This window comes from Pezoporus flaviventris, unplaced genomic scaffold (assembly GCF_033815535.1).
Source record: "Pezoporus flaviventris isolate CSIRO_AGI_PZ_B2104156 unplaced genomic scaffold, CSIRO_AGI_Pfla_v1 ptg000083l, whole genome shotgun sequence".
In the NCBI taxonomy this organism is placed as follows: Eukaryota; Metazoa; Chordata; class Aves; order Psittaciformes; family Psittacidae; genus Pezoporus; species Pezoporus flaviventris.
The window spans coordinates 11,963,636-11,979,839 of NW_026892631.1; the positions used below are offsets into that span (position 1 = coordinate 11,963,636).

General features: G+C 44.7%; 1 protein-coding gene across 1 annotated transcript in view; it reads right to left on the reverse strand.

Annotated features, from left to right (window-relative positions):
• Positions 1-11,042: 11,042 nt before the first annotated feature.
• Positions 11,043-16,204, reverse strand: part of PLB1 (phospholipase B1) — a 74,699-nt gene continuing 69,537 nt past the window's right edge. Inside the window, exons 55-56 of the mRNA XM_061475602.1 lie at positions 13,010-13,084; positions 11,043-12,529 (exon numbers count right to left, since the gene is read on the reverse strand). Of these exons, the coding sequence (XP_061331586.1) occupies positions 12,308-12,529; positions 13,010-13,084 (297 nt within the window). The 3' untranslated portion in view covers positions 11,043-12,307. The remainder of the gene's footprint in view (positions 12,530-13,009; positions 13,085-16,204) is intronic.

Consider the following 16,204-nt stretch of genomic DNA (forward strand, 5'->3'; position numbering starts at 1 on the left):
ATTTTGACTCTTCAGTCTAAATGAGTTATTTAACCTCTTGAGTTTGGGCTTCCCTGGGTACTCATGTTTTTATTTGCATTTACGAATTCATCGCTGATGGCTGCAGAAGTAAAGCAGCACTTACAAGCCATTCTCAAGAGAAGCAGCATTTTACATTCCGAGTTTTGCTAGAGCAATGGTACTAGAAGCTGAAATGAGACATGTTAGTGGGACTTGTTGCAGGAATGTTGCCTGCATAACTAACCTACAAGGGCAGAGAAATATTGAGCACCATGTAGGCCACTGATTTGCTTATGCAAATCCTCCACTGCATACTTAAGCAATATTTATACCTATTGTAGAACAGTGTAAGCTGTGATGCAGTTTGCTTTTTCTTCATTACTGTAACTTGATTCTATCTATTTGCCCCCCCCCCCCCCCCCTTTTTTTTTGTTCTGGTTTGGGTTTTTTCACTGCTCTGCAGAAAGTCAAACCACAGGCAACTTTCCTCTACAAACAAATCCAATCAGTTAAGATTGTGGACAGATTAAGATGTTCAGACTCCACAGAGATGCCTGGATGGAAATCCTTTAGGTTAGCTAGTTCTTATTCAAAGATACACAAACAAGAATGGAGGAGAGCAGCACATTTCACCTGGGGACCGGTGGGTGGAGACCACCACATAATTAGAGGTTTCTCCTTTATTATTACCCTTGGAAAGGCAGGGCCAGATAAGCCAGGATACGACCCATTACCGGCAAGGACAGGTATGTAGGTCAATGTGTCATATGGAAAGTCTCAGAGCAGAACTTGAGCAGCAACCTGCATGCTGTGGCCCAGATCAAAGAAGAAACTGGGGACACCTTCAAAAGGAGCTCTGGCCACAGATCAGGGAACAGCAAGAGGCCTGCAGTGCAAAGGAAAGCACCATGCCCAGCTTTCTCCTCCCTCCGGATGGACAGATGGCCGTCTCGGCTGCTCTCGGGGGATAGCTGATGAAAAAACCTTTGAGGATGAATTCCTGGCATTTTGCAGGGCTAAAAATAGGGAGGACAAACAGGTGCCGGGGGTATGCATACAGCTGCACGTACAGCGTGAGTGACTTCTGCTTGCTCCCATTCTTCCACGTTCTCTTTCATCCAGAAAAACAGAGTCAAGAAAGGAGAAGGGAACAAAGATTTCTCTCCTAAAGCATAAAACACAAATGAGGCAGACAGCAGGGTGGACGCAGAGGTTTCAGACATTCATTTCTGGGAACGGGTTAGGAGAGATCTGAATCCAGCTTCAGCTGGGTGAGTCATCAGCTAGTCTGCAGCTCCGCTTGAATAGCTGCTATAGCTCTTGGAAATAAAAGTTGCCAGCACATAAATGCCAATAAAATGGGCACGGTAGGCTTAGAATGATTGCATGAGATCATCCTGGAGGATCAGCTACCCAGCAGGAGCCAGTGAGGGTCAGAAATGCTGACAGTTGCTCCTCCACTGCTTTCTAGTGATGACTGTTTAGATCCACATGACTCCAGAAGGCACCACAGTTGTCACCGGCCAGGCAGTCCCCTTGATTATATGGTGTCACAGAGCAGTAATAGATGACTATTTCCCCAGACCATGAGGTGGGTATTTCAGGACACAGTATTTTAAATAACTGTTTATACAGTAACAGCTTGCTGCAATGGAGTCATCAAGTGTTTCTGAGGCTACTTAGTGCTGCAGGAAAAGCAATCAAGAAACCACCTAAGCTCCCCAAGCTGCAGATCCCATGGAAGTAGCAAGGGCTCAGTGCAGCAGTAGGAGCAGTAGGAACCCACTTTCCTGCAACCTTTGATCTGAAGAGCTTGAATATTGGGGGAGAGCCATAACACTGCAAATGTCTTAATTGCATCAGCTCTTCTGCCATCACCAGAGTGATATTATTGTACCCAGTACTGCTGTTACCAGCTCTGAGCCAAGTAGCTCCGGTTTACCAGTGGTACTTGCCACCAATAGGACTAACTAGAAGACAAGACCTCTCCTCTGTGAATGCTGAGTTTGAAATGTTTTTTCACGCTGAAATGAAATCTGAATATTGCAAAACCCTGAAAAAGTTGAGGATTGATTGTAGTGCAGAAGGATCTTTTTAACCTGCCTGTGGAGTTTTTATGTTGTGATGAAAACAAACATTTCACGTGGAAAAAGGACATTTTTTTATTGTAAAAGGTCCCCAATAGTGAAAACAGAACATTTCACCACTGTCCAAAATTTGCAAATCATGAATTTCTGTGGAACTGTGGGGTTTTTTACTGGCCTGCATTGGCTGTAATTGGTTATTGGTTTTCTGTCCAATTCTAATCAGTATAGCAATATCCAACAAGAGTGTGTTGAAAAAATATATCACATTCTATCAGCAAAACCTATTTATAATGTATTTATGATGACAAAAGAATGAGGTCACTGAATGTGGTTCCTTTCACCCTAGGAGCTAACAAAGGAGAGCAGAAGGCAGATGGTGAGTACCAGTTGAGCCTATGCTAGAAAAACTGCAGGAAGAGCTCTGCCATCAGATCTCTTCTTGCGAGCAGTGGACAATATAAAAATCTTAGATTAGGAGCAGAGTGGTCATTTTGAACAACTTTGGATTTTAAAATGGCTGGCAAGAGGCAGACCAGGAAAACAAACCCAGGGTTTCCCGTATTAGCAAGTCAAATTGTGCACGGACGTCAGGAGCGCTGTGATGGTTGCATCATGAATTTGTTTTATACAGCCCTTGCTCCTGCAACTCTGTAATTGCATTGAAATTGCTGCTCTCGTTTAAAAGGAGAAAATATTTCCAGCCTTGAAAGTTTAAAAGCCATGAACCGAGCACTAGCACTGAAAAAAAGGTAAATAGAAAAAGCACATCAAACTAATTATTAAACACACTCCGAACGCTCAGGTGTTCCAGCAGACAGCTCACGATGTGTGATGGCCTGAGTCGAGCCGGTAGCTGCAGGCTGCTCGACTATAGAAAATTGAGTTTTCTTGAGAGAGAGGTAACGAGGAGGGAGTATCTGCTCTTAAAAGATAAGAAAGTAAAATATGGCTGCTGAGTGCATGGTAGGAAGGAATAGGTGTATTTTTCATGTGTTTTTTTGTGTGTGAGAGATGGACCTGGGAGAAAAAGTATATCCTAGCTTAATCTTTAATGATGATCTTTACGCTTGCTCCCTATCTCTTTGTGTTTCAAACATACCACTACAGAAGTTTTCAAAGACCTGGGAAATGCATATATGGGATATATATATACACATGTATGTGTTTATATATATATGTATATATATATATATGGATGTGTGTGTTTTAAATGCCTGCAAGTCTTTAGCCACCTAAGGCCTCAAAGAAGCAACAGCCACAACGTGCAGGAGTTACAGAGTAAGAATGTAGCTGCCACAAATCCATCTCTAATCCTCCTTTTTAATTACACAGGCGAGTGGGGCCTTAACGCTGAGACAGCTCCGTGCTGCAGTCTGCTCCAGCAAGCATGAAGGAAGAAGCAGCACCAGATGACGCAGGACTGTGCAGTACAGAGAGTGAAGCGAAGGCTATAATTAGGAAACTACTTTATTGTGAAGCCGGCAGTCTAATGAAAGCAGCTGATGGGACCAGCTGACTGCATCTATATTGACAGCAGCCTGCTAGCATCATTACTATCTGTCCTCTTTCCCCCCCTCCTCTCCAGCACGTCTCAATGTATAGAGTGAGGTAATCTCCCCACACCATGAAGCCCCAAATCTTGAGTTAAATTGTTCCACTGAGATCTGCCCCAACTCATGAGTTACGATGGCTACTGTGCCGGGGAGGGGAATTTCACCTCTGGGCACATCCTGGCACATGGCGATGAGCCAGGAAAGGATGGCTGCATCCTACTCTTGCTTCACACATGCTCCCTCATGTGTGAAGGGCGTAAAGGAAAATACAACTAGGCAGTAGTAGATGCAGGGGAGTAGCCTAGGCTAAACCCCAGCAGAAAGTTAGATGAAAGCAAATGCAAGGCACTTACACAGAGCTCCTCTTCACGGAGCTCAAAATGCTCTTACGCAGTGTAGTGAATTCATCACCCCCAGCTCTTGTGAGAAGGGGTCAAGATCCAGTTCTGTGTTGTCCAGCCAGGAAGACTGAGGTGGAGGAAGAGAGCAATGAGGCCTGACACATGAACAGAAAATGAGACTGCTAATTTTCAGTGCTTATTTCTGAAGAATTTAACTCACACGCCTCAAAAGAGACCCTTAGGTCCCTAATTCATCTGTCTCTCATGCCAATATTGTTTTTCCTCCCCAGAGCATTTTACGCAGGAGAAGCTAGTAACTTCTCTGTGTATGCTGACTGGACAAGCCCCTTGCTTTTCAGCTTAGCTGTTAATGCAAGTAGAGATACATAAAGGAAGAAGCTTGCCCTTTTGCTGCCCTTGACGCACCTAGTCTGAGCCTACAGGTTTTCGGATCTCCAGGGCTCTCCGTCTAGCAGCTTGTGAAAGCATTCCAAATTTACTACTCTCTTAACCAGCAAAGAAAATAAATCTTCCTTGCCATAAATGCTAATGTTGGTGCACTGAGAAATTCAAAGGGAGGCTGCAGAGAGAAACATTCCCCATGCGATGATTAAAGTGCCAGTTCATGAAAGCTGACATCAGCGCGTGCTTTCAGGGTGGCAGAACACTTTGCATTTATCCTCTCCTTGTTTGTGCTCCATCTGGATGGGCTCCAGTGGAAAAAAAGAGAGAAAAGGACAAGCTAATGCCTTTCTAATACATGTCTGAATTCCCTCAGTTTCACGCAGGGAGCAGGCTCTGAAGCACCTAACTTTTGCTTGCCCAGTTCAACGAGATGAAAGAAACCGAAGGCAGCTGGTGCTCGTGGCCAAACTAAGTTATAATTAGATTGTCATAGCAAACAGTCAGTTGGGGCAGCTCCAAGGGGAACCAAAGGAGAACGTACTGGTAAATAGCGTTATCTAATTTACAGAGGCAACCCTGTTTCCCATCAAGAGGATTCATTTCAGCTCACAACTGCTTTCACAGAAAGTCACGACGGTTCGAGAACTAAAAAAGCCACATGAGTAAGCCACAGGTTTCTGCTAAAAATGGTCTGATGGGAAGATGCCCAAGAGCAGTTCCCCAGCTCCGTGGTAGTGTTTGCAGGTTAAAGGATAAGCAGGGCCTACTGGTGCAGATTTCCCTTCCCTGGCATGGAGCAGCACAGGGGGTGCTGCATGCTCCCCCTTTCCATAACCCTTTGTTTCCTTCCAGCAGTGGCACCGCCAGCAAGGTCAAGCAGAGCATTCTGTTGAGGGTGTGAGCTGTGAGCATCCCAGTGGAGATGCTGCCTGATGGGAAGCAGCCTTCTGTGGAAAAATACCTTTTCTCTTCTTTTTCCTCCTGTTTTATTTTGTTCTGTTTTAAAACTCTGGGCTGCTGTTGGAGTCAGTGGGAAAGGCTTACCCAATCAATATGGTCACACACATGCAGCAACTGCTGCAACGATTGCACTGCAGAGTTTCTTACTGAAGCTGGCTACTGATAAATTGGTTTCAGAGCTGCACACTGGTACTGTCAAGCAGTGCGGATGACAGCTCGGGTTTGGTCTGTGGTCACTGTCATAGCTGGCACAGTTACCTGGCACAAACAGTTCATGCTGATCAATACAGGAGTTGGCTCTGCAGTGAAGCTGCCTCTTGAGCGCTGAAATAACTTTGGATTTACTGGAACTATTCAGAAGAAACAACTTTTCTTTCTCCCCAGGCATGCTGATGGTTCAGTTAGTTCCCATTTCAAATAAAAAAGGATGGCATTATACAAAAATTAAGAGGTTCCAAATCGGTACTATTTTTCAACTATATGCTTTGGGCTGGAAAATAAGTCAAAAGGCAGACATCCTGCACTTCTGAATATTCTGAACTAAATAGTCTTTGAAATAGCTGAAGTGTCTTTGAAATAACATTCTGAAATGAAAAATTTCACTTTAGGTCCACTTTTCCCCATCACTTCTCTTCCACCAAGTAAAATAATGAAAGACAAACAGACCAGTGATGTGAGGAAAAAAAAATCCCATTTCAGCAGCAATTAATTCTCAGTAGGGTATTTTTTCCCTGTTCTAAAGGATGTAACTTCACCATGTAAACAGACCCGAGATCCGATCCCCACAGTCCTGACCCTTCTTACTGTAGGCAATGAGCAAGGATCCCCTCAGAGCTAGGTGAGGTGAGCCTCTCGCAGGCTGGAGGTGGAACCTGGTGAGCTAATTACTGGGTGTGGGTAATGCAAGTGGGAGCACGATGGGAGAGCAGTGAATTTCTCTCTCCTCCCCATTCCCCACCCTGTCCTAATCCCAGCCTGGGCCTTTGCCAAAGCACTTCCCAGCACCCAGTGCCCCTGTGTGGAAATGGAGCATCAGGGCAGATATGATCCTGATCGGTGAGCTGCACGCCTGCCTCAGAGCTTGCTGCTCCCCACTGCACTCTCCCCACTCAAACACACTGCCAATGTTTTGCTGCATTTGCATTCAAGCTAAGGGGAAAAACAGGCGTAAAGTTGGCACAGCTACCAGTCTAGCTATGTTAGCGATTGAGTGATAAGTTGTGTAGTGGTTACACAATTGGGCTGTGTCTGTGGAGCCAGGACTTCTGGGTTTAATCTCCTGCTCAGCCACTGACTCATCAGGTAGCCCAGGGCACATCACTTCTCTGCACATAAATTTCATCATCTTTAGTTGGGGGGGTAATAAGACTATCTCAGAGGAATGTTAGGATGAACAAATTGCCCTCATAAATATTTCTGAAATGCTTTAGATGATGCTTCAACAAAGGCATTGAGTATTCTGTTGTTGAATAAGTAACAGCCAGGGGAATGTCCTAATTGCCAGGCTGGCTCGCTTACTTACCTTGCACCAGAGGTTTCTGGCAGCTGTACCAAAAAGATGTCTCAGGTAGGGCAAGGGTGAAGAGGATGTTCAGGTTGTTCCTGCTGTAGCAGGAAAAGGTCAGCTCATGCCACAAACCAAGTACATGACAGATAAATGTTATGCCAAAGGCTGAGAGGCATTTGTGTCATTTTCAGCCCAGGCGCTCAAAAAGCTTATGTAGGTGACACAGTGATGGAATACAGATGGCTAATCCTGTTAAGTATTACATGGTCACAAAGTCCTATGTCATTTCTTCAGAATACGTGGTCAGCTCTGCTTTCAGACTTGAAAAGGATTCAGATACCTGAAGTTCTGCTTTTGAATCTTTCCAGAGGTGCTGCCTTCTTGCCTACGGTGAGCATCTCACTGTCTGTCCTGCTCCTGAGGCTGACTGGCGTTCACAACCTAGGTGTGGCAGTGCCTCACATCCCCAGAGGGTCTGGGAGCAATACTGAGGGATATTACATGATTCACATAATCACTCTGGTTTGCTGTGGGCAGCTAAGGAGCTGCTGCACTCCAGGCTGTAAAGGCTGTATGTGCAGATGGGTGAGCTTTCTGAGGGTCCCAGTTATTAAACTGAACCACTGCTGAGCAGCCCTCAGTTTTAATTTGGGGATTATCTCCATTGCAGCCTAAATCCATCGGGCCTCAGATGATGCTTCCAGTCACCTAAGCAACACAAGTGGTAGCCAAAAGGTTTTCTTTTGTGGCTATTTTTAACAGTAAAAGGGATTTTAAAATAACCCATGATGGTTATGATGCAGACACTTGAAAGTATCAGGTCACTTTCCTTCTTCATAGCCATAATCATTTTACACTGATGAGAAAGCACTCTTGGATGTTTGGAAGCAGCTGGTGTCTCCAGCTGAAATAACTCACTCCAGGGTCAGCCCACAGATCAGTGCTAGAAATTCCAGGCTGCCTCTCACTGAAGCATGCTCCTGCAGAGCACTAGTCCAGAGTGATTGTCAAATCCTTCTTGTAAGGAAGCAGAAGGCTGGGAAACTGCAGGCACCCTACCACTGAAATACACATCCCATACCCCATCCGACAAGGGGCACAAGCACGTTTCCATACCTGACTTCTACAAATCCTGCTGAAGGGAAACCCATACAGTTCAGTGAATGCCATTTTCTGAGTAAAATCCACATAACTTAATCTAAATATGACTGTGCTATGAGTGACTGTTACGTGGGTCACAGAAATGGAAAGACACAGGGGAACTTCTTCCAGCCTATAGCAGTGAGTAGTCCCAACAACCCCTTTATTCAGTTCTCCTGTGTATGGTTGGATTTGTTGTCTAAAATGGCTCAAACTCTGGGCTTTCTGTCTTTTCCCTTGGGTCACTGTGCTCTCCAATGGTCAGAAACAGAACAATTTTTGCTTGGCACTGGGATATTCATCAGAAGCAGCTAAAGTTCATAATCATCCCTGCCTCAGTCAGGTGTGTGTTAACAGTGTTGGGTTTTTTGCTGGATGAGCAAACTGTGTACCCAGGACAGAAATGTTTTTAACACAGGTTCTCAGGATCATCTCCTCTGCCGTGCTCAGAGATCTATGATATCCAGAAAACTTGTTTCATTGAAGTATTTGTGAACTACTTTATGGATAGAATTTTGTGTTGCTTTTCCCCAAATCCCAGATACCTTCCTTCTAAAAAAAAAAAAGGGTAAAAAACCCCCAAGTATCGCAAACCTGAGGTCCTCCAATACCAAATGTATTAAATACCTCAAGGAACATGAATCACACAAAGACAGAGTTGTAAAAATCCAGGGCTTTTCCATGCCCCTCTCTTTGTGATGGGGTTGTTTCACCTCAACATTTTAGTTAAATACCCTTCAAAGTAATAAAGTCCTTGCCCAGATGTCCCAATCTAAAACATACTGACCATCTGTTAATGATGACCATCATTTGTCATCAGTATCTCTCTATCTTGCCGTATAGAAGCTGGTGGGAGGAAGCATTTAGCAATTTCCAAAGCCATACAAAGTTATTCTGTGCCGATGTTTTCCTGAATTTCCCCTCTCTTCCCTAGGTTTACTCACCACCTAAACTGGGCTTTGGGGTGAACTCACCCTAGAGGAAACTCTTGTGTGCCGTTTGGCCTTACAAAGCAAAAGCACACACTGCACCATGACGAGAGGGAGGTCCAAGAGCAGCCACAAAGGAGAGCAGAACTTGAACTCAGCTGCTGCCAAAGCTGTAGACAAACAGTTTGCCAACGCTTGTCAGGCTCCATTACGTCCCTCTTTGAGCAACAGATTACTTCTCAAGACCACGCAACAGCGTAACCCTTACTCTCAGTGCCCTTCACAACCACCTGAGCTGGGCAGCAAGGCCAGTATCCACAAAGATCCTTTGGACAGGGACTGCTCACGTGGGCTGAGCAGTAGCTCTTCTCCAGAGGAAGAATTCATACAGCCTATTTTCTTAGAACATTAGGAAATCACTTTACATGGAAGAGGTGATTTTCAGTGGTGGGTGAGACCACCCTTGGCCAAAGCAGAATCCTAGGCTAAGGTGACCAGGATTTTGGCCACTTCATTTATTTTTCCTTAGAGATTTAAAGTTCCTCCTAATCCTTCTTTCTTTTGTAGGCATTCTGGGATTACTCAGCAGTCCACTGAGAGAAAACGCCATGAAGGTATTTGAAACCAAGGGCCCGGACATGGGGGAAAATGGACAACTGACAAACAGGATGCACAGATTACTTTCTGATTTAATGTGTCACCAAATGCAGCCAGACTAAGATCCAGACCTAATCATTTGTCATTCACTCCAGCTTAATGTTACCTCCGCTTAATGAGCGGAGAGGGAATGCTCAGCAGTAATATCTTAAAGGAAATAATTCTGCTTGTGGAGCAGCTGCATGATTCTTGATGTGTTTTTTAAATGTCAATGCTGTTCATCACATACTTCATTCTATGCCAGAAAGGTGCCAGAAGATACTTTCTTAGACTAAATAAGAAGCCCGCCAGTGTCTGCTCCAGCTCCTATCTGCTCCTGCTTAAGTAGTGCATTAGAGCTACAGCACAGCTACAGAAACTAGGGGAAAAGTCTTGTGTTGGAGAAGCACTACAGAGCCAGCATAACTTGAGCTCGATGATTTCTTAGTTCCCCAAGGCATCAGTAAAGACAGCATTCCTTGCAGAGCAGAACGCCGCAGGGAACTGAGGATCTGCAGTCCAAAGCAGAGTCACTCGTGCAAAAGAATTATTTCCTCTCCAGAATCCTTTGGGATGGTGGAAGGGCTAAGAACCATCTTTCCCCTCAGTTCCCAACTGGCTGCACCTCTTATGGTTTGGCTTTCAGAAGCTCAGACCTTTTGGTCTAGATTTTTCAGGCTAAGTGAGGAAAATGGATGTCTAGTTATTCTATCAGGGACACCAGCATGAAACCCAGCATGCACTGTACCCATCTCTGATGTGAGAAACTGCAGTATTCTGTAGCTTTGATTTATGCTTTAGGACCCCCACCCCACCTCCTGCAGGCATGCGATTTAGAAAGGTAAAGCAGCACTGGGCTTTGTTTTGAGTTTCCTTTGAAATACCTAATACTGATAAAGGGTTCTGCAGAGAACTCTGTCTTTTAACTCCTCAAGCCAAGAGCAAAGGCTATCCCCAGGAGGGAAGAGGACTCACAAGAACAATATTTAGGGATAAGAGGAGATTGTAGCCTTCATGATCCACTGGGATATTTGCTCAGGCTGCAAGGCTTATATTTCCCAATGTGTCTGAGGTGAAAGTGCCGTGGAGTGGACTGGAATATGGTAAATCTTACCTCCTGCATTGCAGGTTTGAGGCTATGTATGCTTCCATTTACTGAGCCAAATAAATACCAGCAGTTGGGTTATCAGATAGATAGTTAATGACCCACAGTGAAGACAGGGACAGGAAGAGCAGCCTGCGCTGCACCAAAGCAAGATGCAGGTGCTTCTGTTTTGCATTCCAAATATATCCCCATTTGGGGCTGCATGTAGAGCTCCTAGAGACGCATCTGTGCATGAGATTTAGGCAAATAAAGGTCCTGTCTGTAATAGCCCAGCCTTTGAGAGCAGATCAAAGGAGAGGTGAGTGGAGCTACAGCCCTGAAACCTGATTTGTAAGTACAGCTTGTACTTTATCCACCTCTTTTTATCTCAGCAAGGACAATGAGAGTGATGAAATGGAAAAAGGAGAATGCCTTCTGTGTGCATTCTTACTCTGCTCTCTGTGAGCGGATTTAGGAACATCAGACCAGTTTCTTGTCCAAAATATTTTAATTTTCTTCTCATTTACATTTCTGGAGTGGAAACGTAGTACACCTCAGAGAAATTACACCAGTACAAACCACACTTTGGCTTCAATAAAATCAAAATGCAAAGTATTTGACAGAGGAAATAAGAAAGGTGTTGGAAAACATGAGCACATGGAACCTGGGAAGTATCTTCTGTGCTAGCAGACTGCATGAATTGGCCTGCAAATACAAAACAAGAACTGGATAATTCCCAGGAAAGATCTCTGAACTCCTGACTGGCATTTCTAAAGGAACCTTGCAAATTCTTCTTTGGAGAACAGCCACGGATCGTCGAGCCTGGGAGACCTGAACACACCACGGGCCCTATGAGAAGGGTTAAGCCAGGCTGATTTACCAATCAGGTACCTCATTTGTGCTTAGACCCCTTACTGCGTGCTACAGAGAAATTCCTTCTTCACAGGAAGAGTCATGCTGGAACCAGCTGCCACACAGTGGTGGGCAGGAGGGTACAGGACTGCCCCTGGGCTCCTCAGCCCCAGAGGAGAAGTGATGTGCATGGCCCAGCTCCATGTCCAGTCCCGGATGGGCAGAACCTGGAGTCCAAGGCAGTGGAGAGAACGCAGTTATTCTAGCTGTGCCACCCAGGGATACACATAGATGGCCCAGGGTGCTCAGAAGTTATCTTAAAGATGTTTCCATGGCATTGTACTTGCCCGTGTAGAATCACCTTAGCACCTACCGGAATCTAACATGTGAAATGGCAACTTTTCTTTTTCATCTCACCTTGCTACTGGGGAATACCAGGTCACAATCACGAACTTGTATCTAGTATTCTATGTACAGTTTTATACGCATAAAGAGCAGATGCACAATTAAGGTGCCGAGATGCATGAGCAAGTTTTCTTGCTTCGCTCAAGCAATTGACATCCGGAGTAATATTCATGAAACGGAGAGTTGCATCCCAGAACAAAAAGCTTTAACACTTTGAACTTCACCCTCCGCTTGACTGATGTGCGGAGCCTACCTTTACAGTACATTTCTGGTCAAGATTACCGAGCCTCAAAATCCCTGGCTAACCAAGAAGCTTCATTCATATCCAATGGGGTTTTCTTATTCTATAGCTTTCTGCACCACACCAGGGAGCAGCCTCAGCAGAGAAAGGTGTTTGCTCCACTTGTGTTACAGGGGCGTCATTTTCGTGTTCTTTTCTGTGTCAGTCCCATGTTGGTACCTCTTTACTCTTCTTCTCAGCACTATCCAGATGAGTAAAGAACCTGCCAGGACTCCAGCTGCTGCAGCCACAATGACAGCCCAGTAGGGGACTGAAGGTTCCATCTTACCCGAGTTGAGGTCTGCACTTATGAACCCACTGTTTCTCAGAGTGGATAGAAAGGGTTTCTCCTACAAAGGGAGAGCAAAGGTTTTAGTGACCACAGACCACTCCCCAGCATCCAGACACTATGCAATTGCCCCTTCCCAGAGAGGAATTGTCTCTCTTTAGACAGACTATCAGCTCTTTCTACTTTTTGTCTATCTCTAGGTCAAACTCTTTCCTGCCCTATTGCCTAAAGGTTCCTAGAACAGAAAAAGGAGCAGCTCAGAAATGGGAGTGATGGCATCATTTCCAAACTGGTTTGCCACAGATGGCCATAAAAATCCGTGAAAACTGGCTTAAATGAGATAAGTTTTCTACTGCAACGAGGATAATTTTTTCTTTCTGTTAAATCTTACATAGGTTTTCTGTGTGTAACAGAGCAGGAGTATATTTTAGCTATACATAAAGCCTTCACAAAGATACTCTTTTAAAAGAGCTTTACCAATAAGAAAGGAGAAAAATCAAAGTCATTAATGGAGAGAATAGACACCTTGGCCTTTACTTACTGGGCTTGGACACTTGAGTTTTGATCTGTCATAGGTGAAGTTGTTGTAAGTCTGCTTTCCAGCAGCTGGCTCCAGCTGAAGAAGAAAAAAGCAATAATAAAAATAATGATGATTTTTTTGCCTGCTCAGACTCTCCTGACTTGGGTGGTTACAACTTTTTATCCAATATTCTGGTGCTTGCAGCAATGCAGAAACATGGTGGGAGGGGCATCACAGGACAGTTTCCAAACGTTTTAACACTCATGAACTGAAGACATTGAGAAGCTGATGTCCTCTCTGCAGAAAAATGCTCTTGAAAGCAAGGGTCAGGAGAAGCCTTTCCTCCCTTTCTACTGAGAAAGTAGCTCTGAATACCACATGTTCTGGTAAAACAAAGTGGTTCACTGTACACCCAGTTCTCCCATGTACACATCTCAAACGACAGTATAAACCACAAAGGAAACAAAACCAAACCAAACCCACATGACAGATGTCAGTCACGTTACTTAGCACATTACAGAAAGAAAGATGCTTAGGTGTCACGGTGATGGAAGTGACTTCAGAAATGATGAAGTTACAGAGACAGGGTGAGATGGTGCCAACCTTTCCAGTATTCACTCAGACAAGAAACTCCCTTAGAGGTTTTTGCTGCAGTTAGGTTCGTGAGATTGCAAGGAATGAGCTAAATAAAGCCTTTTATATTACCAACTGTCAGCTAAGTTGCAGTAGCTGACCATAGGCTCACCCTAAGTCCCTTTCAAACTGAACACAAAATATATCCAGGCTAACAGCATAGCATTTGTGGTTGGCTAGGAATGCGCATACCATTGGTTACCATAGCTAAGCTAACAAGTAGAGGCTTGCTCAGTCATGTTAACTAAGAGCTTACAACTGCGTATGGACATGCCTGAAGTAATGACTTCAGGACTGGCCCATAGGGACCGCAGAGCTGTCGTCCAGCACTTCTGGGAATACAGCACAGAGGAGTGCTGTTGCTTCTGCTGTTGTCCATATGTGCATTTACTGTCCTCAAGTGACTGCAATGTCAGCTGTATACTGGAGAGAAACAACACTACAACAAGCCCATCACAGTTCATAGGATTCTCATAGGGAAACACTGGAAATAGTTTCTAGTTCAGTTAAAAAAAATAAAAATAAAAGAAAGAAAAAAAATGAAGCAGAGACTGAAAAATAAAAAGAGCGAGATGAACCACCTCAAAATGTGATGAACCATGGAAAAACGTGCCTAGGGAAGGGAAGAAAGCTAACAAGTGGAGAGAAGATGACAAGCAAAACAGAGTGCCAGGTTTTGCTGATTGTCATGGGGTCACGCTGGACTCGTATGGAATCCTAATCACTTGGCCTGACCCGCAGCTAACGTTGTGAAGACTGAATTTGGTAGTTTTGATGCATCTTAGAGGGAACAGCTCAGATTCTGATGTGGTTATTTGTAAGATGTGGGGCTCACATCCTGCAGCATTCTGTCTGCCGTACCACTGGTTATTTGTAGATAATTGTAATACTTCCCGTGCCAGGGCACTTGGTAAGGAGTCTGGCACAGAGTCCCGACGAAGGATGATAAGGAGCAAAATTCTGTAGCCAGCAATGCCCGTTTCATCTCTATACAATCTGTTCCTCGGGAGCTTAACCTCTGAACTTAGAAGGTGACAGCATCCCCAAGTCCATAAGCTCACAGGACAGCTTCTGGAAGAAACACACAGCTCATCAACAGCATGTGGCAAACAAGCTGAATACACTGTCCATGTGCGCTTCTCCCGGGCCAGAGAGGGCTCCTTAAGACTGCAGAATCTTCTGACTTCAGAGAACGGGAGCATGCTTTGCTTTGCACAAACCAAAAAGGGCAAAGAACATTACGGTGAGGGAGAGGCTCCTTAAGCCACCCCTATCCCTGCATACCCACGCAGTGGCCAGGCACAGTCTGGCCCTTTATGTGTACTGACAAGAATCCATGTCATTTGGCCATAAGCCTACAGCCTGCTGAGCTTTTCAGGGAACAGGGAAACAATACGGCCTTACAGTAAAAAGCTTGCACAGCCTCGCCGTACATGGACTGAGTGAAAAGCAGGGATGTGTTACAAGGACTAGATTTAAACACTAAAACCTTCAGTTGACACAGACTGACATATCTGTGTGGAAGGAAATAGTTAGCATCGCTAAGAACCTGATCCCTGCAGAAACCTTTGTGTCTATAACCTTACGCACGTAGGAAATGAGTGACAGTCTGGACAGAATAAAACTCCAGTGGCATATTAAAAGGACTGATGGTGGTTCAGAAATGAGTAACGGCTAATAGGAACGCCACGTGGCGACAGAAACCCAGTTTAAGGCTACCATATGTCCAGCTATTGTCTCTCTTTCCTCTTGAAACCTGCAGCCATGCTTGATTTGAATGTTTTCTCCATTTGCCTGGGGTTTCTGGGCCACCATTAGCCCTGTTTGAGCTGTGAAGCACAGTGAAGCCTACCAGACTGCTGTCATCTGGAGTCCCAGACAGGGAAGCCTGATGGAAACCAGGCAGATTTGCTGTGCACGCACAAATCAATTACTCAGAGCATGTACGTGCACTGTACATCTACTGCTTTTTATAACCCTGGGCCTAATGCACATATGCTATGTTTGGCAGCTGCACAGATTTCTGCCCTGCATTGCCCAGTCCTGGCACTCAAGCTTATTTCAGAGCATCCCGTAAGCTTCTTATCTTGCTCAAACTTTAACATAAATGGAAAAGAAATACCCCTCCATTTATGCTTGTTTCTTGTACAAACCACGATACAGGATTTCTGCTAGCACAGTATATTTGGGTACTGGTGTTTTTGAGACAAGAGGAGGAAGTGTTGCTGTGGCATGAAAACGGCATAGTCTTCCTTCCAACATAGTTCTGGTTCTGAAAGCAACTGTGACCTTGGAGTTATCAAGTCTAGCACATTCTTAGCATTACTCAAAAGCTATCATTTCTCCCAAAATGACAGAAGGGATGTGACTGCAAGCAGAGGCATCATAGGTGTGATTTCAGCCCCACATTAGCTTCAGTGACTCTACTAGAATTGCTTCAGATACTAAAGTGGGTGGTGTAACATGTCCACAGTATGAATGGTAGCAAAAATTCAATCACATTTCTAATAAATCTAACAGAATTCACTCAAGAAGGGCAAGCTCATTCAAAAGACGTTTTCAGGAAGCCTACAGGACTGAATG